Raw genomic sequence first — 25,567 nt, 5'->3', positions numbered from 1 at the left:
CTTACGGGAGCTACTGAACTGGGGAAGGTGGAAGTGCAGCTCATTGAGAATGGAGTCACAGGGGATGGCGTTATAGGCACACTTTACATAGTGTGGTCGAGACCTTACAAAAGAGTTCAGTATTGATCCATACAACAAAGTCTGAAGCGAAATATGAAGAAAAATCATTTTTTCCCACCGTCAACCTATATTTCAGCTTGTTGTACAGTGTACACATGAGGGGAAAAAAGTATTCCTGGTAACAGTGTGTAAAGTCTGTGCCAGCAGAGATACACCAGCAAGTTTCCCTCTTCTCTGGCATTTCATTGCATGGACAATGGCAAGAGCACATTTTACCAGAATGTCCAGGAAATCTTCAGATGAGGTAAGAAAAGTGAGAAATAAGTCCATTGGAGTTGTTCCTCTGATGTTCCTGAGCATTATAGACTGTAAGAAAACATTGAATTAACAAACAAAACAAGAAAAAACAGTGCACATTAACACAATGAGGCAGCCATCTGCAGCAACATTTTGCCAACATCAAGTCAAGCTTGTTAGGTCAGGGAGCAGAATTAACTGTTAACTGAACCAATTTGGTCAGACCAACTGACAACCTGTGAATAGTTTTACACGGAAATGACAGGAATAAACACCAGTTTTAAAATAAATCAGCTACCACTTTTATTGTGTGTTTATGGCTTTTTATTAAACACAATGTGACAGTAGTTTATAATTTCATGTTTCAAATCATTGACAGCTCATTAAGGAATACAATAATGGCTTTGTTGAAAATATGTCAAGTTCTTTTTCTTCTAAGGCATTTCATTTTCTCTTGGCCGTGTTTGCGAACATTACTGTTTTCTTTGCAGAATACATCAGCCAGGGTGCTAGAGTGCTGATCTGTAGCCACAGACTATAGAAAAGGTTTACCTGCTAGGAGACATAGTGGGGGGAAAGGCAGTGGGCAAGAGAAAAAAAGTAAAAGAGAGTGTGGAAGATAGCGTAATACCTCAAAGGCCCGGTCCAGCTGGTTCATCTCTCGGAGCTGGTTTCCTTTGGAGAAATACAGCTCTGCTCTTACTGTCAGATCACTGGGATTCTGCTGCAGGGCCCTATCCAGAGCATCCAGGGCCTGGCATGTACACACAGCGAAAGCACACATAAATACAGAGCCAACACATAAAAACACATAGATATCCATACACATTTTGAGCATACTTTCTTGCTAACCTACTGAGAGTCACTGCTGGTTTACAACAGAAATTACATCGGGCTCTGTAAAAAAACAGCAAATATTTTGAACAATGAAGGAGAGCAAGAAGGGGGAAGGCACGAAAGAGCTGAAAATTAAGAAAGGAAAAGGTCTGAACTGATTTAGAACAGAGTAGTCAGGCAGAAAAAGGAGGAGGATAGAGATCCAGTAGAAGAACTGAGAACAATGAATATGCAGGAGGTCAAAATTCTAAACAGGAAAAAAATATTATCATGAGAAATTTCTATATCCTATGTATCTGAAGAATTACTGTGAATTACTATCTTTCACTTCTTACGTGAGAAGTAAAACATGCAGACAATGCCCAGTGCTTCACTCAATATCCAAGGACAGGACAAGATAAGATATCTTAGGAGATGCCCTGGGGCCTGTAGTACTATGAACCAGCATTTGCACTTATCCGAGTATCTTCAAGTTTAACTCAGGGTTTTCAGTCTTACAAAGCTCTTTCACTTCTTATTGGGGTAAATCCCCATGGTAATTTATGATGAATGGCTAAATTGGAGATTCCAGATCAGCCAGTACAACAGCACCACCAACTGACCAATCAATTACTTTGAAAAGTGACATCACATCAAAAACTCAACAAAAAAATATATATATATATATTTAGTACCACTTCTATGGCACTTAAAATATAGAGCTTTCTAGTTTGGCTTTCCTGAAGAAAATTGTACTTGCTTGATTCTTGTTGTTTTATGATTTGTACCCTCATGGTTAAATGCAATTATTGTAAGTCGCTTTGGATAAATGCTAAACGAAATGTAATGTAATGTAGTGTTCTTAGAGGATCCCGTGGAGCTTGGTTCATGGATTGTTAGAAGGTCTTTGAGGATGCAGAGCTATAGTCAACAAAAATAATCCATACATAGGTGTCTCGCTGTTCCAGGTGTGCCAGAACAGTGTGAGCCCTGTTAGCAAACTGGGGCTCCCCTGCAATGTCAGCTTATTTATGGGCGGGTTGTTGCTTCAGTCGTACCATGCAAAGAAATGGTAAAGATCTTCAGGGAGAGATACGTTTTCTGTGTGTATTGGCCAGGAGTTGTAAGCTCTGTCGTCTGTGATGGCTTATTTGCCCAAGCGCCAAGAGTCAGAGTTGATGAAGTGCCCTGATGCTATTTTATCAGGGTTATAGTGAGTATTTTAGTTTTTGTCAGATGATGAGGAGAGGACGGATGTCAGTCTGTTTGTTGTTAAAAGAGAGGAAGGTAAATAAGTAGTTCATGTGGGATGATATGTCCAGCATATGATATGTTAATTTAAATTTGATAAAATCTAACAGTGTTTTTGTATAATTTCTCTAATAAAAGACATCAGAGATTGTAGGTTTTTTCTCTCATGTTATTTGACTCTTTATTGATATGATAAAACACTAAAAGCATCAACACTGTCAGGCAATATGTCTGGAATCTTTGTTGAATTAAAATTAAGCTGTAATGGTTGATATATTTTTGTATTCCGATGGAAGGTCTGTGAGTGAACACATGAAAGTGTGGAAAAAAACAAACTAGGTTCAACAAAAATATGAATGCCACTCTCAAATTGTGTTCTCAGTCAGTGTTAGTGAGACAATCTGTCCATCTGACAGGTGTGACATTAAAAGATGCTGATTATTATTGCCTTCTACTAGTCACAACAAAAGGCCATTTTAAATTGTGCAGTTTATCTAAAAGAGAATCGGAGGTGATTAGATCCCTGGGCATAAACAATGTATCAGAGTCTTAGGAACACAGATTATGTTATTTCATAAATCATCAGCAGACACCATCAGATAGACGTACACCTGCAACATGCACACAAACCTCTGTAAAGTTGCCATGCTTGCTGTAGATGGCAGACAGTAGTCTGTAACATTCAATACAGCTGCCTTCTCTGGATATGATGTCCAAGGTTATCTTCTCTGCTTCTATGGTGTGGCTGACCATAACTAAAACCTGAGCCTGGTAAAATGTTTGAAACAAGAGAAGTATCTTATTTAGTTTGTCAAAGTGTTTAAGGGAACACAAATGGATTAGGGTTGTGTGTGTGTGTGTGCACCCATGTCTATCTATGGTTATGAGGGGCAATTTTGGTTTAATGCCATCATGAAGAGGACATTTTGACGTTGGGAGGACATTTTTGCTGGTCCTCGTAAATTGAATGGGCTGTTTGAGGGTTAGGACTTGGTTTTAGGGCTATTTTTTTAGTTTTAGGGGATGTTTGTGTCAATGAGTGTCCTCACAACTATAGAGAAACATGTGTGTGTGTGTGTGTGTGTGTTTGTTTGTTCACCAGAGACAGCCAAATGTCTGTGTTGTCTGGCTGCAGGGCTGCAGCCTCTCTATACACCAGCAGAGCCTCTTCAAATCGGCCTGTGTTGTAGTACAGTGCTCCAAGCGGTGTCAGGATGTCCACCTTCCTTGTTATCTGCAGCGCCCTGCAGGCAATGGGTCAAAGGTCATGAGGATGGCCTGTTATGGAGGTGGTTTACACCCATGTACAGGATCAACAGCTACAGACTCACTCTATCTGCATTGAAACTGTAATCTGCAGTTGCTGTAGAAAACTTTTGAATGCTTATGCTGTGCGTAAACTTTGAAAAACATCTGCTTTTGAGTTGCATCTGATTATGTGTATGATAAGCCTTCAGCACTGTGCATAGCCTTTGAAAAATGTCTAATAAACAACAGACACAGAAAGAGTCTCCCTCGAAAGGAAATGCGCTCATCCAGCTAAGCATGTTACAGTTGACTATGTGCTACACTCAGGGATGACAAACACCCACCATACAGGTCAAACCCATGCAGAACAGATTTCTCTGTGCAAATACACGCCTTCACAAGACTAAATCAATCTCTGTGAATCGCTAACTAATCGTGGTGAAGGGGTTTGTGTGTCACAGTGACATGACAGTTGTGTTGTCTGGAGCCTCTAGTGGGGTCTCCCAAGGCAAAGCAAATACAGGGGAAGGGTCAGACAGTGATGAAGAAAACCATGATGAAAAATGGTAACAGACTAATGTTAATCTTGCCTGGAATAGGGAACCAGTGGCCCCAACCTTGAGTCAGACCTGGGAAAGGAGCTCAGTGGCAAGCATCCAGTGGCCTCATTTATTACAGTTTGTAGGATTAATACTAGAAATGTATGTGAGCACAAAGGCCTGAAAATGGCAAAAACAAGATTATGATTTATAAAACTGTGTGCACACACACCTGAAAACTGTAAGAGCACTATGCAGCCTGCGTGTGTGTAGTTAGATATTTATGTTGGTTTGATACTTTCTTATATTATCCAGGTTTGTAGTTTTAGTTTTATACAGTTAAAATACATTTTGAATAGTGTGTCTGCTCTATTCAATTATATTCTGTTCTGGTTCATCGCACATGCGCATGGGTCTTGTGGAGGCGCATGAAGATCGTGGTGAGCTGGAGTGGACACAAATCTGACATATGTCACAGGACCATGACTTTAGTTAATGGAGTCTGTTAAGTGGAATGAAACAAGTTTTGACGTGGAAACGTGATAAAGGGACATCGTGACAGGTTTGGAAAGATAGCTTGCCAATTTCGATAAAGGATAGTTAAAAGGTGTGTCTGTAATGTGCTGGAACGGAAAATAAAACCCCTTTTTAACCTGCCTCCTGGAGTTGTGTGACATTGGGTTCTCACAACGGGGCAGGGTCTATTTGTTGGACATGAGTCAAATGCAAGAAACACTCCTCAGACATAATACAAGTGGCCATTGTAATGTGGAACCAAATGGAACAGCCACTACAGACAATATTCCCCTTATATATCACCCTCCACCTGGAAACATGCATAGTTGAATCTGTCTCTACACGCCCATTTTCAACCATAAGTGGCAAAGCACCTCATTAATGCTGATGCATATAAATGAACCTACTGATCATTGAATTTTTACGGTGAATCATGTCACAGAGGGAGACCAACCAGCACAACATAGCGGACACTAAAATCGAGGCTTGTGAGTGAAGAGTAGGTGAGAAAAGCAGGTATTGTTTGGTGGCCACCGCAGTGGCATAAAAAATAAGAGAAAATGTACCGAGTGGCAATGTGTAACTGCTGAAGTTAATGCAGTGAGTGCCACAAAGTGTAAGAAGGGTGACAATGACAGTCACTACCTTTACATGATGGCATAAACCCGATTTCGGCTGAAGCCCGGTTTCTCTATCCATGGGGGGTTAACTGCTCTATCTCAGGGTACATGGCACTGAGAAATCTGACTCTTGTCCGAAAGCATTTCATACCCCGCTACGATAGGTGGCGCTGTTTTCATTACAGCTAGTGGTGATACAGCCATTTCCGCTTGACCTCGTCACCACTTCCAACAAAAAACAACAACAGCCTTCAACTCAGCATGCGAGAAAGATGACGAACGGAGAGCAAGGTGAAGCTACTTCCCTCTACATGATGTTGTGCATGTTTACTCTAGGAGTACTGCGAATGCGAACGCCGCATTTCCGGATCACGGCCCGGAGGGAGGGGGGGGGGCAGGATCTCAAGCATGCGCAAAGACGTCATCTCTAGTTGTTGTCTAGCTTCCAGAGTTACATGCGCGCGTTGTCCGATATACAGCCAAATCCGATCCACTTATCTGGAGGTGGTTATCCGACTTCAGTCGAACACAAGAAATCTAGATTTGTGGAGTTACATGAAATGGATGTTCGATTGAAACCCGACAACGCCAGAAATCGGGTTTCAATCGGACACATGTAACCGTGACATGGCCGAGACCACAGAAGATCCAGTTAAACCACAGTTCGAAGTTTGATTGAAATAAAAATTAAACTCAAAAAAGTACAGTGATATGCTGTATCCTTTGGTTGCAGCATGAGGTAAGGAGGTCCCCGGCAGGGGAGCCACCAGCAAGAAGGCCCCTGTAGAGAGCAATACCCGTGCTGCACACGCATAGAGACAATAAATAATTTTTAATTGTTTCTTGCCTGAAATGCAGCTCAGTCAGAAAGACTGTTCTCTTGGGCATGCCTCCTAAATCACTGGCACAGTCTCTGCTGACCCTAAGCACTACCAGGTTATCCTCTTTTTATCTAATCACAGCCTGGCATGCTTGCCTTCAGCCAATCCTGCTTAAGGTGAGACAGTTTAAAATGCTCTTTCTCGTCTGTAATTCAGCTCTCTTTACAGCACGGTGCTACAGCATTAAAGCCCCCCCCCCCCCTCGCCAACTTTAATCTAGATCCCTGTTCATCTGCTCAAACCATCATCTAAAAGCCCCTCACAGACATTCCAATCCATGTACCATCCCTAATTATCACCAACAGTGTCACTTAAAGATTTATTGATCCCATCTCAAGTATATTTATCCAGTGTCTGACTATGCGGTTTCAATGAAGTTGAGTTTTGGCTATTAGTGGAGATAAGAGATGGGAATCTCCAAACATCAGACACATATGTGAAATGCTTTGGAATAGTCTTGTGTGTAGATCCTATGTCTGATCATAATGAAAAATTCGTCAACATTTTACTGCAGTCAGTGGAGGATCCAGATTCATGATCCGACACCATCGATATAAAACTAAATACACAATCGTAACTTTGTCATCTTAATTATCCCAATAAAAAACAGAACAAAGTGGTGTATAGGATAGACTGGACTGATATTATTTGGTTTGAGGATCCTGATATGATTCCGCAAAATGCCCGCATATTGGGTCATGCACACTTTAATACTGTTGGCACTTTGAGCACACTAGTGTTGCACTTAATTGCACTAGGGATCTAGTGCACTAGCACTTTATGTGTATGGCATATTAGCATTGGTGTGTTGTTGCTTGTATGGTATGTTGCAAAAAGAGGGGCGGTCTGAGTATTCTTCGCTAAAACCGGCAGAAGTGCACACGCCGGTCCTGCTTATCATATATTCACCTCTTGTACCAAGACTCCGCTGCTTCATTCTCATTGGATGATCTGAGAAGGCGGCCCAGGTTTACCATGGCAACATAGTGTGCTGGTTTAAGTTGAACTGCTTGCAAGTAGTGAGCTGCTGCTAGCGCTCCTTTTCCTGTTATAGAGAAATAAGAAGAATGAAAAAGCAAATGGATGAATGTAAAAGGATAGAGTGAAATCAGATTGAAGGAAAGAGGGAGAAAAAACTAATTATGTGATCATGTTTTCCCAAATGTAATGGCTCTTACTGATCATGAGACCTGTGTGGCCTCTGGTATCGACAGAATTAGTTGAGGTGAAGTGATAAGAAGTTTTCAGACATGACCTCAGGGTAAAACCCAGAAGAGGAGAATTTACCCAAAAAAAAAAAAATCAGAGAGAAAACAAATATCCCCAGATGAAAAAGCAGAGCCATACATGTAGAAGACAACAACCCAGTTGTCGAAGGGTTTGTGGCGATAAGAGCTGGTGTCTGTGTGTTGTCAAGTAAATCATGTGATCTCCGCAGTGGAATAAATACGTTACTTTCTTCTCTGCCTGCTTCACCACCTTTCACCTGAAAGATGCAGAGGATTTGTGACTGTTGTGAACACGCCTGTGCAGAGAACCTCTCGCGGCATTGTGCATGTGTGAAAAGCAGACTCTGGGTATACTCTGTAGCAAATTCTCTGGGTCATGTCTGGAAACGACTTTAGTGTATAATATTGATAAATTCAAGCTTAATTTAGTTAATGTATTTTGACCATCCTGCCTATTTTTGTCCCCTATGCCTGTATTGACCAACCCTTTCAGAGGCCAGAATGTCTATAGGCTCCACTCACCTGTATCTACCAGGAACACACCATAATTATTATGCAGGTCAGAATTGTCTGGACAGTTCTGTATGCCTTTCAGATACACTTCATTGGCTTCAGGAAAGAGTTTCTGTGGGAGAATGCAGATTAAAATATTTCAGGTTAAATTAAAACAGGCATGACCTAGACCATTGTTTCAAGAAGCTGTAAAGTGTACAAATTAACTTGTTATTAACTATGTGTCATTACTGTATTACAGCTACTTGCACACAAATCAACTATCTACAGCTAAAGCTAATTTAGTTCCATTAATTAGTGATGAGTCATAATACGCCTTTGAGCAAATAAGCCAAATACGGCTATGAGAATGTTGTGAATGTCGGAGGAAGTGCACTTTCTGTATGTTTCACCTGTTCAGCATAAAGTGATGCCAGACAGGAGTAAGCATCAGCAAAATGGGCACCGAAGTGTATGGAGTCCATCAGCAGAGCCTCAGCCTCTTTTGCCTTCCCCTGGTACCTGGAACACAGCATCAGTGGTATCACCCTGAATCTAAAGATGGCGCCCCCCTAGTGGCTGCCTGTTGCAGCAACTCTAGCTCTAGCGTTGAGCATTTTTTCTCTGTAACTTCGTCTTTTTCCTTCTTTCTATAAATTTATTTTATATTCCTACTGTTTACAACTGATGTCTTTTTGCTGCTGTAATATTGCAAATTTCCCAATTGCGGTACTAATAAAGGACTTCTTATTCTTACTCTCATTGTCACAGTCATGGTCATCTTCATCATTATTACTAAACTCTTTCTCATAATCATTTATTGTATAAGTTAATTCATATTTTCATACTTATTTCAGACACAGACATTGTAATTTTTGTAACAGTAAAGTTGTGCCTTTGGGCGTCCATTTAATAACAATAAGGCCCCACCCCTTAAAGAAAGGGAACACATAGCCAATTTACTTATTCAGTAACTAGGGATTTGGAACTTTGATTAATAACAAACTTAATAATGAAACCCCAAATCACCATATCAGCAGTTAGCAAGTTGAAGGATTTGTAGTTCTTGGCATTGTAGAGGTTTGTACAATTCACACTTAAAGAGACATATATTTATATTCATAAATAAATATAAACAAACAAAGTTCAAAAACAATATCTAATAAACAAATTTAGCTATATACAGTATATATATATGTCTGTGTTTGTCTGTGCAGTAGAGATGTGCAGATCGGCTCTGACGACATCTAAATCCACACGTATGTTTGACTCATCCACCTATCATCCATCGAGGCCTGTCGCACAGTGAGAATCACAGTCTTTGATTTTCCCAGTGCGTGAGGAAGAAAATGACAGTAAATGTAAGACAGAACTAGGGCTACATTGTAGCACTTGCTGGCCCGAGCACCCGCACGTTGAATCCTGATGCGGTCGGTGAAGACAGCGATCGATGACCAAGCGCACGTCTCCGTGTTGCATGCGTGTTGCGCACTGCGGGAAGGATAAACGCTTCACTTCCTGTCCGTCACGCGACGTCGATCTTTGCCTGCTAATTGCTCATTACAGTCCACGTTATCAAAAAGCACATCACTCTGTGAAAATTTTATGTAAATCGAATGATAGTTGTAAAAAAAAGCTTACTTCCTGTTGCCAGTAGGTGCCGCCATCACTATTATTACGCAAAGACATATAGATCTGTTCAAGTAGGCGCTCTGATGTAGCGTGATCAGTTTTGTGTCAATTGGACAATGTTACCACAACTTAATTTTCACACTGATCAGTAGGTGGCGCTATGACCCTGAAATAATATTTATATATGGAGCGGTTCAGGTCAGGATTGTGATCATAGGTCAGTATTTCAGAGCCTGTTGGATAGTGCAGAGTGGATTAACAAAGTACTTCCTGTTTCATGCCGAATCAGGAGGTGGCGCTGTGACACTGAGAAAATGTTGACACATAGAGTTGTTCAGGCTCGGACTCTGATCAGGAGACAGAAGTCTGGTAGTGATAGGACAATGCAGAGGGGAGTTATGACAACACCGGTCCTTTGGCAAAGGACTATCCTTCGCCGCACATCCATGTTTACATAGTTTGAGGAAATGTCAAAGTTGACCATGATCCAATGACTTGACTGAGCTCATTTGAGCAGTATATTGTAAAGCAGCCAGGAGCAGTTCATCAAAGTATAAAACATGTCACTTCCTGTAGCCACCAGGGGGCGCTGTGATTTCAAGTCATAATTTCTGTGTAGATGTCATCAGGCCTGGACTCTTGTCTTACATGTCTAGTTTGGACTCGATTGGACAATATATGTCCGAGATACAGAACCTCGTGTTTTGATGGCGTTTAATTAAACTTTGATGCCACGCCAGTCACACGGCCTTAAAACCATATGAATATCTTCGGTGGAGGGGGGGGGCTGTTGATACACACATGTAGTTTGAGTGAGATAGAACCATGAACACTGAGGTTACAGCAATTTCGTGTTTCACAGCGAGTTGATGAACTTTGATGCCACGCCACGGTCACACAGTTTGACGAAAAATCGATCTCTAAATCAGTCTTTATCTCCATCTTGTTATGATGACACTCATCTCAATCTGAAGGTGATCTGATGAAAGCCCTGAGACAAGTACATCAAAGTAAAAATGGTGAATATGGCCAAAAATGGCGGGCTTCCTGTTTGGTCTAGCATATCTATCCAAGAGACTTATTTGTTTGTAATAAAAAGACACATGCCCCAATCGGTTTTTGTACATGTCGGCCAAACGTAGTGCCGAGGCTGCCCTTTAGGGGGCGCTAGTCAGTTTTTTTGCCACGCCCATTCCTTAAAACCATATGAATATATTCGGGGGGGATGTTAATACACACATGAACACGGAAGTTACAGCAATTTCGTGTTTCACGGCGAGTTGATGAACTTTAATGCCACGCCATTAATATGACAAAAAGTCACAGTAATCTTATTCCTACATTATCAATGTCTTGAGACCCATTTGATAAAGTTTGACATGGCTGAGGTCAGTGGATGAGGTGGAATACATCCAAGTGTAAGACGTGCAAAAAACATGTCATTTTAAAGAATAAATAAATCTAAATCGAGTTAAAGGTCAGAGCTGGTGTTATAGTTTCTCAGCGTACAGACGTTTAGCTTCTCTCACCTCCTTGCTAAACCTGTATTTCGCCTCTATAAACCTGGTTCTGACCCCGCTCCTGAACGCCTCTTCCTTCTCCAACCTTAACTTTTGAGTTTGGCTGTGTGTTTCAAGTGAAAACAAGCTGATTAGGATGGCTGGCTCTCTCATTGGCTGCAAACCTGACTCTTTTGAAGTGGTGGTGGAGAGGAAGGTTTTGAACAAACTATTATCCATCATGGACAATAACGAGCAAGGAAAGATACGGGAAGTTTTCCTGCCCACATCAATAAGACTGTACAATCTATCTATCTATCTATCTATCTATCTATCTATCTATCTATCTATCTATCTATCTATCTATCTATCTATCTATCTATCTATCTATCTATCAATCAATCAATCAATCAATCATGTGTGTCATGCTATGTCTGGGGCCAGCACCGGAAATGTGAATGCACTCTGTCCTTTGTAACATACAAGCTGCAGTCAATATCATTAATAAGGAGCGCTTCTCTTTTGAGGGCATCATGCCATTCATGACAAGCATCCCGTGGTCAGCATCACTCACAACTTAATTGTTACAGCACGTCACATGCATTACAAAACTCTAGCTGATTCTCTCTCCAGTTTTAATTTCCACATATTCCGACGCATCTGTACAGAAGCCTGGTTCCATCCGATTCAAGTTCCTTCCCTCCGCGTTGTTGCGCTCTATTAAATAATGAACCCCTGTCTAAATACTTAGAATCAGCCAGGGTCAACATTAGAAAGGACTAGTGTGGTGGATGTGTCATTTTCTAATATTGTTTGCAATTGTTTGCAGGGGTTTAATTATCCGTGACGTCTGCGATCTGTTTCTTTGGTCTTTGGGTTGTTTTCACACTGGGGTTCCAGGTTTGGACAGTAGAGGGGGTGGCTCGTTCATTACACTTGGATGTGAAGCCAGCAAACACCGTGTCCGTTTCATTTCTGTCCTTTACCCTTTTCTAGGTAAGGACAGGTGTTGTAATATGGGGCTGCACGCTTGTGCTGTGAGTTATAGGTCGCGGGCAGAGCGCTGGTGGTATATTTGTTTACAGGGAGTTTGATAGGTAGTTTTAGAGAGTTTGAACATGAGGGAGCCCGCCCGATGCGCCTTGCTTGCTGGGTGGGCACACAAAGACGGCGCATGGTCTGGGTGTGCGGGAAGCGCCCGTGCCGCTGTGTGTGTTGTATGGTGGAGGTGTTACTGTTGTTTGGGTGAATATTGTCAATGTGTGTATTAGGGCTGCTCGATTATGGAAAAATTCATAATCACGATTATTTTGGACAATATCCAAATCACGATTATTCACACAATTATTAATATGTGCCCTTATTCTGAAGTCTATGCTTTATTCTTCAAATGACTGGAGCGTGCGCAATAAAGTGAATCACTTCCGGTTCAGGTAAACACCGATGACAGCGGCGTGTCTTATTCCTCCATGAAACCAGGATATCGGTGCCCGGTTATTCAAACCCTTAATTATGGCAACCCTAACACTCACCAAAAAAATAATTTGTAACTGAGAACTTTGAAATTTCCTCTCATTATTAAATGTACCCATCTGCGTTCATTTCCTATACCCGGCTGGATATAAACACCGTCCTTTCGGATCAAAGTTCTCTAAAACCCTGATCTCGGTAAGTCATGCATGTAACAAGTGGTGGTTTTGTATTATCTGCATGCTGTTGCGGGTCGTGCTAAAAATGTAAGTTACTTCTCATTTAAACATGCACTCACATGTCTTCAGAACTTCACACCTGGTCACTCCCCTCACTCATTGCATACACTGTCTTTGTGACCTTGCATGGTTTACGGACACCAAACGGGCTTCGCGACATATGTGCTGCACACAGTATTTTACTTTCGTTCCTTAAGACCTAAATTTCTATTTGTCAAGCTGACTTTATTTCTGTTGTGGTGGATGTACTACTTTAAAAAAAAATTTACCTTTTATTTAAGTTCGGTCCTTGGTAACCTTTTGTTACCAAGGACCGAACTTAAATAAGGTGTCGGTTTGTCAAGCTGAGTTAATTTCTGTTCCGTTTGCTGTTCCAATTTATAATTTCTGTTGGCATTTTTTATAATTGGGTCCTCTGAACTTAATTTCCGTTTGGTCAAACCTTAACCTTATTTCGGTCTTGCTGACCTTTGGTCATGCTCTACATTTTTGACCCAATATCACTATTATATTTAATTTGTTTTTTCTGCTCTAAATTTTGATCTCTTACTTGTTTGGTCTCCACACCTTTGTCTCAAATCATTATCAGTCCGGCTGCAGATGCATTCTATAATTATGTGTCTATTCTTACCAAGACATAAATCTTTATTTCACTAATGCCTAGAGTACTACATCAACTCGATATAATCTCACTTCTCCTCCAAAATCATCCACCTTCGTCACTTTTTTGTCTTCTCTTCTCTTTTTGGGGGAATTCCTGTTCTGAGCTCTGCTTCACCCCCTTTTAATCCTGCTGATATAACACAGGGGTCTAAAAATGCCAAAGACTTCAACATTCACATCACTTCTGTGCACTTGTAAAATAAACATGGTTAAATCGTAAATCAAGTCTCATGATTTAAATGAAGCACAGCGTTCAGGCAGAAAGACTTAACCTGCTTATTGATCAGCTGATTGTTGGCGTTTCTAAATGGCCAATTATATCTGCCACGGTATCTTCCAGCTCATCATTCAGCAGCTTTCAAACTTTAAATCCCTTCTCCTCTCTTCCGCAGTGAGCCGTCATTCAGTGACACGATGTTTATGAATATGGGCCATCCAAACAAATTTGATTGACTTATTGAACCACCACCAGTGTGTTCACCCTCTTTTAATCCTGATGATATCACAGAGGGGAATAAAATGCCAAAGACTAAAACATTCACATAACTTCTGTGCACTGATTGAACTAAAAACTGACCAGGCCTGACCAGCTGGGGTTCAGTTTCCACAGTAACTTTGGTCTAATGTATTTAAACCATCCTCCATGAAATGTTACTGAAATAACGTGTTACCTTGCTTTGTTAAAAACACCCCTTAGGTCATGGACCAGAACAAGACAAAAAATAGACATTAGATTAATGAAAGAAAAAAAAAATCATCAGTCTCTATGTCATTATTGGTTTTTGGTCAAAACAAATGAAGGTGATTGAATGATTAAATATATTTGTGTGCTCATACATTGGGCAGGGTTAAAGAAAAAGGTAGTTCTTTCTTAAGAATTTGCTGGAAGAAAATTGAGATTGTCCCTTATTGCCAGTTTTGGGGAGTTATTTAAAAACTTAAAAACAAAATAGTACAGCCGTGGCCAAAGGTTTTGAGAAATATTAATTTTCACAAATTCTGCTGCCTCAGTTTTTATAATGGCAATTTGCATATACACCAGAATGTTATGAAGAGTGATCAGATGAATTGCAATTAATTGCAAAGTCCCTCTTTGCCACGAAAATGAACTTAATCCCCAAAAAAACATCTCCACTGCATTTCAGCCCTGCCACAGAAGGACTACCTGACATCATCTCAGTGATTCTCTTGTTAACACAGGGGAGAGTGTCGACAAGGACAAGGCTGGAGATTAATGAAGAATGGTACCAAACATCCTCTGAGAGCAACTTCTCCCAACCATCCAAGAACAGTTTGGTGACGAACAATGCCTTTTCCAGCATGATGGAGCACCTTGGCATAAGGCAAAAGTGATAACTAAGTGGCTCTGGGAACAAAACATCGAAATTTTGGGTCCATGGCTAGGAAATTCCCCAGACCTGAAACACATTCAGAACTTGTGGTCAATCCTTAAGAGGCGGGTGGACAAACAAAAACCCACAAATTCTGACAAACTCCAAGCATTGATTATGTAAGGATGAGCTGCCATCGGATGTGGCCTCGAAGATAATTGATAGCTTGCCAGGGCGAATGCAGAGGTCTTGAAAAAGAAGGGTCGACACTGCAAATATTGATTATTTTCATAAACTCAATGTAAGTGTCAATAAAATCTTATGACACTTATGAAATGCTTGTAATTATACTTCAGTATACCATAGTAACATCTGACCAAAATATCTAAAAACACGGAAGCAACACACTTTGTGAAAACCAATACTTGTGTCATTCTCAAAACTTTTGGCCACAGCTGTACTTCCACTACAAAACAATAAAATGTTGCAACAGTTACAATGTTACCAAAGTTTACAGCAGTGTTAGGCCTCTTCAGTTTCTGTCATATTCACAAAATGATGACCAGATTTTTGATACTGTCACCATGTGTTTTCAAAAAGCATTTTGATGTGTTTGTGAGAATGTGTGTCCTACTTGAGGAGGTTGGCCAGGTTAAAGAGAGCGCGGTTATGTTGAGGGTTGGTATCCAGTGCTTTCCTATAGAAGTGCTCGGCCTCCTCTGGGCATTGTGTCAGAGTGCCAAGATTGTTCATGGCACTGGCATGACGAGGATATAACCTAAGAGGAGATGACAGATGTGAGAACAGAGGAAAAACGGGAGAGAAGAGTCAAAATATTTCCTTCTTTTTCACTGGAAAATAGATCCACAGTTAAATAACCAGTATGTGAACAATTTGTGAATAAACTGCTGGAACTCTGCATAGCTGAAAACTATTTTTAACTTAGTAGCCTCTGATGGCTCAACACTTTCACATGGAGGCATCCCATACCACGATCCTGATTGGACTAAGTGCATTGTCACAGTTATAGGGATTATCTTCGGAGCAGATAAATCATCAGAGTGTCAGTAATGGCATTTTCTGCTACTTTGCCTCAATGCTACAAACTCCTCTGTGTAATTGCAATAAACTTATATAGTCAGTGTCCTTATTGGTGACACAAGCCTGAAGAGCTGCCCATGGCAGGAGGGAGTTGGGTGCTATGGCAATATTTCTACAGCAACATTGTTCCACATATTATGGGATAAGCTTTCGACAGAGAAGACAGAGTAGCAGCTGTGGAAACACCTGAGAGAAATAGGCAAGGTTTAGTTAATCATGTATTTGGCAAAGAAATTAAATGAGATTCTGATTTGTCTTTTAATTCTCACTTCGTTGATTATGATGGTGGGTCGCGATTTCAGAGATCGTGATTGTAATGGCAAATCCTGTATCATGTTGGCATCCTGTATTGTGTAGGTGGTGGATCCTGATGGCGGCAGGGGGTCATGATTGTGGATTATGGCTGCATCCGATTTTGATGGTGGATCCTGATCGTGGTGGCTGCTGCTGACCATGGACTATGATTACAACAAGCCTGCTTGATATACAATATTGATACTCAGATACTCTACCGTTACTGTCAATAATCCATAATTTTTCATCATGGATTTCATTTACCTTCCATTATTCTACAAAGTATTTATTCTAATCAATGCTGCAAATAGAATTACACTTCTGTCCGTCCTGGGAGAGGGATCCCTCAAATGTGGCTCTCCCTGATGTTTCTATGTTATTTTTACCCTGTTAAAAGGTTGTTTTTTTTGTAGTTTTTCCTTACTTTTATTGATGGTTCAGGGCAGATGATGTCACACCTTGTTAAAACCCTATGAGAGGAATTGTGATTTATGCACACCAGTTGCCTGCTGGAGGCAATTTTGTAGGGCAGTGCTCCTCCTGTTCCCCAGGAGTGGAACTGGTGTGGTCTTCTGCTGCTGTAGCCCATCTGCTTCAAGGTTCAAGGTGTTGTGCGTTCAAAGATGGTATTCTTGGTTGTAACGAGTGGTTATTTGAGTTACTGTTGCCTTTCTATCATATCGATCACTCTGCCCATTCCCATCTGACTTCTGACATCAGCTAGGCATTTTCATCCACACAACTGCCGCTCACTGGATATTTTCTCTTTTTCGGACCATTCTCTGTAAACCCTAGAAGTGGTCGGCGTGAAAATCCCAGTCGATCAGCAGTTTTTGAAATACTATGATCAGCCCGTCTAGCACCAACAACCATGCCACGTTCAAAGTCATTTAAATTCGCTATCTTTCCCATTCTGATGCTTGGTTTGAACTTCAGCAAGTCATCTTCACTACGTCGCTTCGCTGTCTTCTGGATCAGCGGAGTTTTGTTGTCACGCGGAATTCTGGCTGCGGGTGAGGACAGCGGCCCGGTGCCCTACTCTCGTTCGCACGTTATAATCGCGCACGTTGCGATTAGGAAATCGCGTTTTTTATCATAATCGCGATTTTATCGCAACTGCAATTAACCCTAACAACAACCATAAGTAAACAGCCAAGATAACAAAGGAGTGGCTTCGGGACAGCTCTGTGAATGTCCTTGAGTGGCCCATAAAGAGCCCAGACTTGAACCCGATTGAACATCTCTGGAGAGATCTGAAAATGGCTGTCCACCGACATTCCCATCCAACCTGATGGAGCTTGAGAGGTCCTGCAAAGTTGAATGGGCGAAACTGCCCAAAAATAGGTGTGCCAAGCTTGAAGCATCATACTCAAAAGGACTTGAGGCTGTAATTGCTGCCAAAGATGCTCAACAAAGTATTAAGCAAAGGCTGTGAATACTTATGTACAAGTTATAATTTTATTTTTAATAATTTAAAAAAAATTTAAACAAACTTTTTTCACTTTGTCATTATGAGGTATTGTGTTTTGAGGATAAAATGAATTGAATCCATTTTGGAATAAGGCTGTAACACAACAAAATGTGGAAAAAGTGAAGCGCTGTCTTGTCTCAGGACAGGTTGCATTCACTTCCTTGTAGTTGTTGCATTATGTTGCTGTTATGGATTTAGAGGTTATCCCTAGATTGTCTCTGACAGTTCGTTAGATACACTATGTCAATCGTTGAAACTGGCCAATGGACTGCCGTAATCCTCTGCATGTCCATGTTGTGTGACTTTAAGATCACCTGCTACTATGCTATCGTATGTGGAGTTATATTTAGAGAGCTTGTACACCACTTTATTTAAGAAGTAGTTGTATTTAGATTAAATGAATACCTATTGTTAAATATAAGGGTAAATAAAGAAGTTTTCATCTGCATAATTTCATTTGAGATATTCACTCTTAAATGATACATTTCTGTTAGGTTTATTTCATATAACTTGTGTAATATCTTCATTATGTCTGACACAGTTACACCACAGACATCCCACAAGTGTTACCTTTATATAGATACCAAGATTATTTATATTGAGCATGCACTGTAGTTGCAGAATTATTATATTATTGTTGTTGTCACTCTTACTGTTGTCTCCTTGTCAATAAGAGTTTTGGAACTTCAAAGACAGTTAATCGTTTATCAAAGTAGTTGTGTATTCATGCCATTTAAAGACTGGCATTTTACCCACACAATATGACCATAAACACCATCAAACGTGTATTTTCATGCTGTATGGATTTTAAGTTTTCTTGTTTTTGTAGTTTTTATGTATTTATGTAAATGAATGAAGACATTGCTCTGCTAACATAGTGCACATGCTACCTCTTCTGTGTTAACACACTGCTTGAAGCATATACAGTCTCAGTTTGGAATGATATTACACCTGAGGGCAGTGGTGTAGTGGTGAATGGCCTCCTCGTGTCGGCCACTGTCTTTCAGGAAGTTGGCGTAGTTGTAGTGGGCTTTGGCATTGTGAGGCAGAGTCTGGATACCAGACCTAAAATAAGGAGGAAGAGAAGGAAGGAAAGAAGAGGAGGCATTATGTTGATCTAAAGAAAGACAAAAAAGGTTATCGGTAATCCCTGTTGGAACACAACACCTTTCGACGAAAGACAAAAATTTAGCCCTTTATCGACTACATTAATGATTATATTAGGTGAGATCATTTTGATATTACTTGCACTGATCAGTGCTTTTTATCCTGTCTGGAATATAGGTATGTATTGTGACTTCAGAAAGTATTCAGACTCTTCACTTCTTATTGTGGTGAAGAATAAAATTTGAAAGTATTAAAAAGGTCCCTCATTCTAACATAACATTTGTCGATAACAGTAGGCAATCAATAATAGCAATGTGAAAACAAGTATTACGAATTTAGTAAACATCAAAAAGTAAAATCTTTATCTTAACATGCCATTCAGTAATTTGTAGATGCCTCGGTGGCAGCTCTAACAATTTTCAGTCTTAGTCAGTACAAGATTTGTAGATCTTGATTTGGGTAGTTTATCCCATTCTTCCTGGGAAATATTCTCAAGCCCCATCTGACTGGGCGGAATGTGTCTGTCAACTGCTATCTTCAAGTTTCTCTACAGATGTATTACCACCACTGGTGCAATAGTGCCTCCAACTTTTTCCCAAGGCAAGAAATGGGACGTATTGAGAGCAAGTCATGAAAACTCAATGACACATTCATGTAAGAGCTGTGGCGGGCAAGGGAAACAAAGGCTGTAGCCACAACAGGGAAGGGGGCGTTTGTCCTTCACCCACGTGGCCCTGTAAGGGTGAGGATGAAAAAGCTTCATGGAGCCACAACCACATGGCCCACTACCCACTGGGATAGGAATAAGGCTTGGATGCTATGTAGGTCCTGGTGGCAGGCAAAGTCAGGAGCCTCTGTGTGCTGACGTCTGGCATTGCAGACTAGTTCTAGGGACATGGAATGTCACCTCTGGTGACGAAGGACCCTGAGCTGGTTGAGTGGCACCAGCTAGCCCACCTCAACGCATGAACATGGTTTCCTCAACCATAAACTCATTTTAAAGAATGTTAACCAGAGTGACAGGAATTTTCCCTGGATAATGACAGGGTTGCCTCTTTGTGACTTCAAGTTGCTTAGGAGAAAGCTCTGGGTGTTGTGCAGTTCATAGTACCTGACATTTTTGAATATCCCTAGGTGGGGTCCTGGTGCACTTCAATGCTAGGGGCAATGTTTGGGAGTATTGCCTTATATGATCTGAGCCTGAGCAGTGCCTTGTTATTTGACCCTCTGTGCAAGATTATCCATAATTAACTCCATGTTCAACCATAAGAGGGTTCATATAAGTGTACCTGCTTCAACAACACCTGAGCAGCACCAACGACAGATTATCTACTTTGAGGTTGTATCATCAGATCTGTAGTTGTATGTTGCATACACTGGTAAAGAGAAGATAAGGGCTGACAACTAATCGGCATCTGATCAGGGATCAGTGCAATCCAGAGAAGACTTGGCACACCCAAATTTATAGTGAGGGTGAACTGCCTCCTACAGAAGATAATCCTGGCATCCTGAGGTAGGTTGGGGACATGGAGTCCATCCTCCTTGACTGTCTCAGAGGAGAACTGCTGCAGAATATTGGCAGGCGGTAGAAAGAGAACTTCATAGCATCCCATCCTACACAGTCTCTGTGGATGAAGCAAAGTTTGAAGAGTCGGGGGAAGCATCATCTATTTTCCTGGCAGAGGTCACAGAGGTAAATAAGAAGCTCCTCGACTACAAGAAGCCAGAGGTAATAAGATTAGCCAGAACCAGTTCAGTTTGAAAGGTAAACTCCACTTAAGTTTAAGACAGATGTCAAGGATATTTATAACAGACTGGATGGAGTTGAGCACAGTTCAGAAACACGCCAAATGGTCTGAATACGTACTTATAAATGGGCTGTTAAATACTGGTATTCCATTTTTTTTGCCCTAATTAGCAATGTAGGCTCATAAAATATAATGAGTTACAACTTTAACATTCTTGGGGAGACTTTTGGCTTTCTTTTTTAGCTTTGTCTTGCTGAATTTCCTTATCTGTTACAGAAAAAATCCTGTATTTTTCTGTGTTTAAAATGCCATCTGGAATTATGTATTAAATTACAAAAGAGAACAGCTAATATTTCATTCACTAACTCTCCCTGTAATGTTGATCATGTCCTAGTGTTACATATAAAAGCATCTTCAAACAGATGTAATTTATCATGGAGGGAGAAAGAGATAGGTCATAGATAAATTAATGATCAACATGCAGGGTAGTTTGACATTCAGATAAGCTGAACAACATCATATAAGTATCATGTATGTAACTGACCTACTGGTTTGTGTACATGTGTAAACATTTGAACATATCCATCCTGTTAATCACAAGACACACACACACACACACACACACACATTCTTAAGCCTACATTTGCTTACATACTGGCACAATTTAAGATCTGGTGAGCTAGGTATCAAAATGGGGGGGGGGGGTTGTTGGTCCATTGCAGGACACAAGCCAGCAGACACACATTAAGGTTACCTGATGTCTGATTTGGCAACAAATCATTATTGAGCTGAAACTTAATTTTATTAAATGCATTAAAACAATTGTGGCAGAAGTGGCACAAAGCAGAAGGTAAGTGTTTTTTGAAAATTAAAATATCATACATGACATTAATCATGTTGTAATTCTACATATCACTGTTTTGAAAAGATGAGTTTTGAGTCTTCAGTTAATTCCCCATGGTGCATGTGAGTGGACTGCTGTCATTACAGTATGTTTATTACAGACATCAACATTCTACTTGTAAAAGTATAAAGCATTTATTGTGTGGCAGTGTGGCAGTCATTGTGAAATTAACATTTGTTCTCTCTCTCTTTCTTTCTTTCTTTCTCTCACTCTCTCACTCTCTCCTTACTGGAAAAGGGCCTCCCTGGTTAGCCAGACATGGTTCTGCTGGATGGTCTTCCAGGAGAAGAGAAGTAGGAGCAACAGCATGGAGACACTGAGGACTGTGGTGCCCCAGCGGCCTACCACTGCACACAACCGACCCATGCCATGAGCCACTAAGATACAGTAACCCATACTACAGAAAAGGGAGGGAGGAAGTAATTAAATGGAAAGAAGAAAATTATAAGGAAGTTTGGGAGAGCAATAAGGGAGGAAAAGAAAGTAAAGAAATGGATAGGAGGGAGGGTGAGAGACAAAGCAAAAATTCATTGTTAAGTCCTATATCATGTAGTTAAGTCCCACTGCCTGTTTTCAATCAGCATACTCATCTTTAAACAGATGTGATATAACTTAATGGCCTAAAATCTCTTGATGTCTCATGGCTGCATATATTTTCACTACAGTCGACCTGCTGTGGGCTCTTAAAAAAAAACACAATCTCAATCCCGTTCCTCAACTTTTTTGACCCTCTTACATGGTTATACTCGGGTGTGTGTGTTTCATTGAGGCTTCAGATGGTAGGGTTTAGTGACAAGCCTTCTAAACACTGGTTCCATCCAAGAGCATATACACAGTGTTAGTACACCTTGTAAAACAGCAGCACAATAAATGGACAGAAGGAAGGCAAATCTCTGAGAAAAAATATCAAACAAGGCTTTCACTTAAATCTTGGAAATGGTGAAGTGACTTAAAAAATAGATTTGATGAGAGCTCAGTCAAGACAGCAAAATATGGTTATGAAAGAAGACAAAGTGAGTTTCAGTACCTTTTCTGTGCACAAAATACTAAAAGAGGCCCTAATTGGGTTAATTCTACTTGTCCTTATAAAAAATGATTACTGTAGTCCATTCTTCATAGCTGAGCTGCTTCTGTCCTATTTCCAGTCTTTATTGCAAATGCTGTTTTCTACTTCAGCCAAACATAAACATTTAAAACTAAGTTTAGTTGATTTTGCATGTGTCATTTTGGCTAGTATAAGCCTTTGTGTTAGTTTTGAGGCCAAAAATAATTCCAATCAACTCTGCTGTTGTTGCAATAAAGTAGAAAGTAAGAGTTAAGTCTTTTTAAAATTGAAATATCATACATCGATCTCGTTGTAATTCTTCGTATCACTTTTTTGAAAAGAAGAAATTTGAGTTTGGAGTCTTCTGAATAATTCCCCATGCTGCATGTGAGTGGACTGCTATCATTACAGTAGGTTTATCTTGGTCATCCACATTCTACATGTAAAAGCATAAAGCATTTCTTGTGTGCCAAATGTCATTGTGAAATAAACTTGAATGTCACATTTGTGAAGCCATTTTGATAAAGTTAGCTTAGTTTCAAGCAGCTATTCAATTTCAATATTGGCATAATTACCAGTTGACCTAATGTTACAGAAACTAACCCATACATGTTGCACAAGAAATGCAGAAACATAATGTTAGTATTTTGGTGTTGGGTAAAAAAGGAGCTACATTTTCTGCTTTTTGAAAACAACAACACAGTGCAAAATGTTCTGGAAACTACATGTGTTCTCTTGAGAATAAAAAGATATTAAACCTTAAAGTGCCTTTACGGAGTGCAAAATGTAGTGGAGACTAGGTCTGTTCTCTTGAAAAGGAGTAAAGAGAAATCAATTTTAAAGGGATAGTTCGAAAAACTGAAAATTCACTCATTATCTACTCACCACTATGCCAAACAAGGGGTGGGTGAAGTGTTTGAGGCCACAAAACCCTTTAGAAGTCGCAGGGTTAAACAGTATTGCAACCTAATCCAATACAATTGAAGTAACTGGTGACTCCTTCTTCAGACTTTGCTATTACCAGCGTGATCTCAGTCTTGGTTTCGTACATTACAATTTTAAAGCTCTGGCTACTGTTCATCTTTCACTCTGAAAACATTACCATTATTCATCTGATCTGTTCAGTTTTATTGAACCATGATGAGAATGACTAGTCTGCATGGTCTAAGATTACGATGCCACCCCCTGGAGGCTGGTGCAAACAGAGTTAGGAGATATGAGCCGCCATCATCGATTAAGACCTAAATATATATGATTATCACATTGTGTGTAAAGAGGGACAGAGACGAGCACTCACACACACACTCACACACACATACACTCCTGCAGACAGACGTTATTCCTGCAGTTTATGACGCAACGCAGTGTTTTAACTTCATTGTTGCAAAAGAAGCGATGCATCGTTTATCCAGGAACATAAATATGAATAAAGCAGGTTTTTATAATGATCAGTTCTATAAAAACAGGCGAACCAGGTACGTGAAATAATTAAACTTAAAAACACGCAAACATAGTTTCTATACAAGAATCTCATATGATCCCTCATATGATGAAGAGAAGGTGGCAAGAACAAGTGTTTGGAGCCTCTTACAGCTCCCATGTTCAAGGAGTTTTAATTTGAATTCATAAAACAATACCATTCTGTGTAGACAATTCAATGATTGAACCTGAGGGCCAATGTATTATACTTTAAGGAAGCTTATTATATGAAAAACTCTATTTAGTGTCTACAAGTCTACAGGCTTGGATTTGTCTCAAAGAAAACCTAGAAAGTTGATATTAAACTTTATGAAGGATCAAACTCCTATGAAGTTTGGCCTGAACTGAACTCATAATATTGAATATTCTTGTTACTATAGCATACATAAACATATTCAAGAATATGTTTCTTTCTAATATCAACAAAGATTAGACAAAGATTAGAATGGTAATAAGGGTTACCATTATGATAGCATAGTAATATCGGATCATGCCCCAATATCTTTTACATGGATACTAAATTGATTAATAGCCCTCAGAGATTGCATTTCCATATGAATTTGCTACAGGACCCTGATTTTATAGAGGCCATTGGCAAACAAATAGATATGTTTTGACATACAGTATACAGAGGGCTGAATGTATATTATGTTCTTTGATATTATGTTGGAAAATTGCTTCTAAAGACATGTTACAAATAGATTTTTAATGGCTTTTTATTGCAATGCAAACCTCTATAAAAAACCTATTTCAACACTGTGAAATAAAAATGTTCAACCTGGTTATCTAATATTCTGGAAAAAATTAGGTAATACCTAATTTGCATGTTTACTGATGGAAATTCATAAAACCTGCAATACAATGAATAGATGTCCTATTGTAAATGAGTAACTGACCACATTTCATACTGATATCAATTCATTAAAATGTGTAACCTATTTACCTGCAGTGAACAGTACAATTGTAGAAGAATGAAGAATTGAATAAGGATCTAATGGTTTTACACTTGGAAGGTTTTAGAAAAACTGTAGACTTTGGTGATTGTTTAAAAAAAACTTGAGAATATCGAACAAAACAATATGTATTGCTTTATAGCAATTACAAGAGTATACAAGAGTCAGACTAGAACTATCCATAGATACTGTGGATGCCCACATGCACACACTCACCTCGGCATGTAGAGAACCCTTTCAGCCACAACAAATCCAACCCTGAAGAAAAGGTTACTGGCAGGAATGAATGGAAACACCAGAAACAACACTCCAACCAACACCTCCCTGCTCTCTTGTCTCTGCAGAGAGGGAAAAGGGGGTGAAAAAGAATACTGAAGACAAACACAGATTGTTCTTAAGCACATGTTGTTTGGGGACCTAGCAACCAAGGGCACTACTACACTTTTAGGAGAAGACATTACACATACAGGCTGCTTTCGGAAAGTTAGTTTTGCTTTGACCTGGAAGTATTTCAGTGGCTGCCAGCTGTTGGAATTCTCTAAATGATAAGGAAAAGAGCTGTACTGCTTCTGAACACATCTCCTTTACCATAGGAAACACCGGACGGTCCTTTATGAAAGGAAAGGAGAAAATGACGCCCCCCCCTATTCTTTGCGGCTGCAACATTTAAAGAGACGCAACC

At 40.0% G+C, this 25,567-nt stretch overlaps 1 protein-coding gene across 1 annotated transcript in view; it reads right to left on the bottom strand.

Moving 5' to 3' along the window:
* Positions 1 to 25,567, bottom strand: part of tmtc1 (transmembrane O-mannosyltransferase targeting cadherins 1) — a 70,587-nt gene that overhangs the window by 9,258 nt on the left and 35,762 nt on the right. Inside the window, exons 7-16 of the mRNA XM_061075801.1 lie at positions 25,102 to 25,223; positions 21,638 to 21,805; positions 18,601 to 18,714; positions 15,418 to 15,561; positions 8,363 to 8,471; positions 7,980 to 8,082; positions 7,138 to 7,273; positions 3,524 to 3,668; positions 3,055 to 3,192; positions 989 to 1,111 (exon numbers count right to left, since the gene is read on the bottom strand). Of these exons, the coding sequence (XP_060931784.1) occupies positions 989 to 1,111; positions 3,055 to 3,192; positions 3,524 to 3,668; positions 7,138 to 7,273; positions 7,980 to 8,082; positions 8,363 to 8,471; positions 15,418 to 15,561; positions 18,601 to 18,714; positions 21,638 to 21,805; positions 25,102 to 25,223 (1,302 nt within the window). The remainder of the gene's footprint in view (positions 1 to 988; positions 1,112 to 3,054; positions 3,193 to 3,523; positions 3,669 to 7,137; positions 7,274 to 7,979; positions 8,083 to 8,362; positions 8,472 to 15,417; positions 15,562 to 18,600; positions 18,715 to 21,637; positions 21,806 to 25,101; positions 25,224 to 25,567) is intronic.

The sequence above is a fragment of the Limanda limanda genome, chromosome 1 (assembly GCF_963576545.1).
Source record: "Limanda limanda chromosome 1, fLimLim1.1, whole genome shotgun sequence".
Classification (NCBI taxonomy): Eukaryota; Metazoa; Chordata; class Actinopteri; order Pleuronectiformes; family Pleuronectidae; genus Limanda; species Limanda limanda.
Note: the sequence above shows the minus strand (reverse complement) of the source record. Positions and strands in the feature narration are given on the sequence as shown.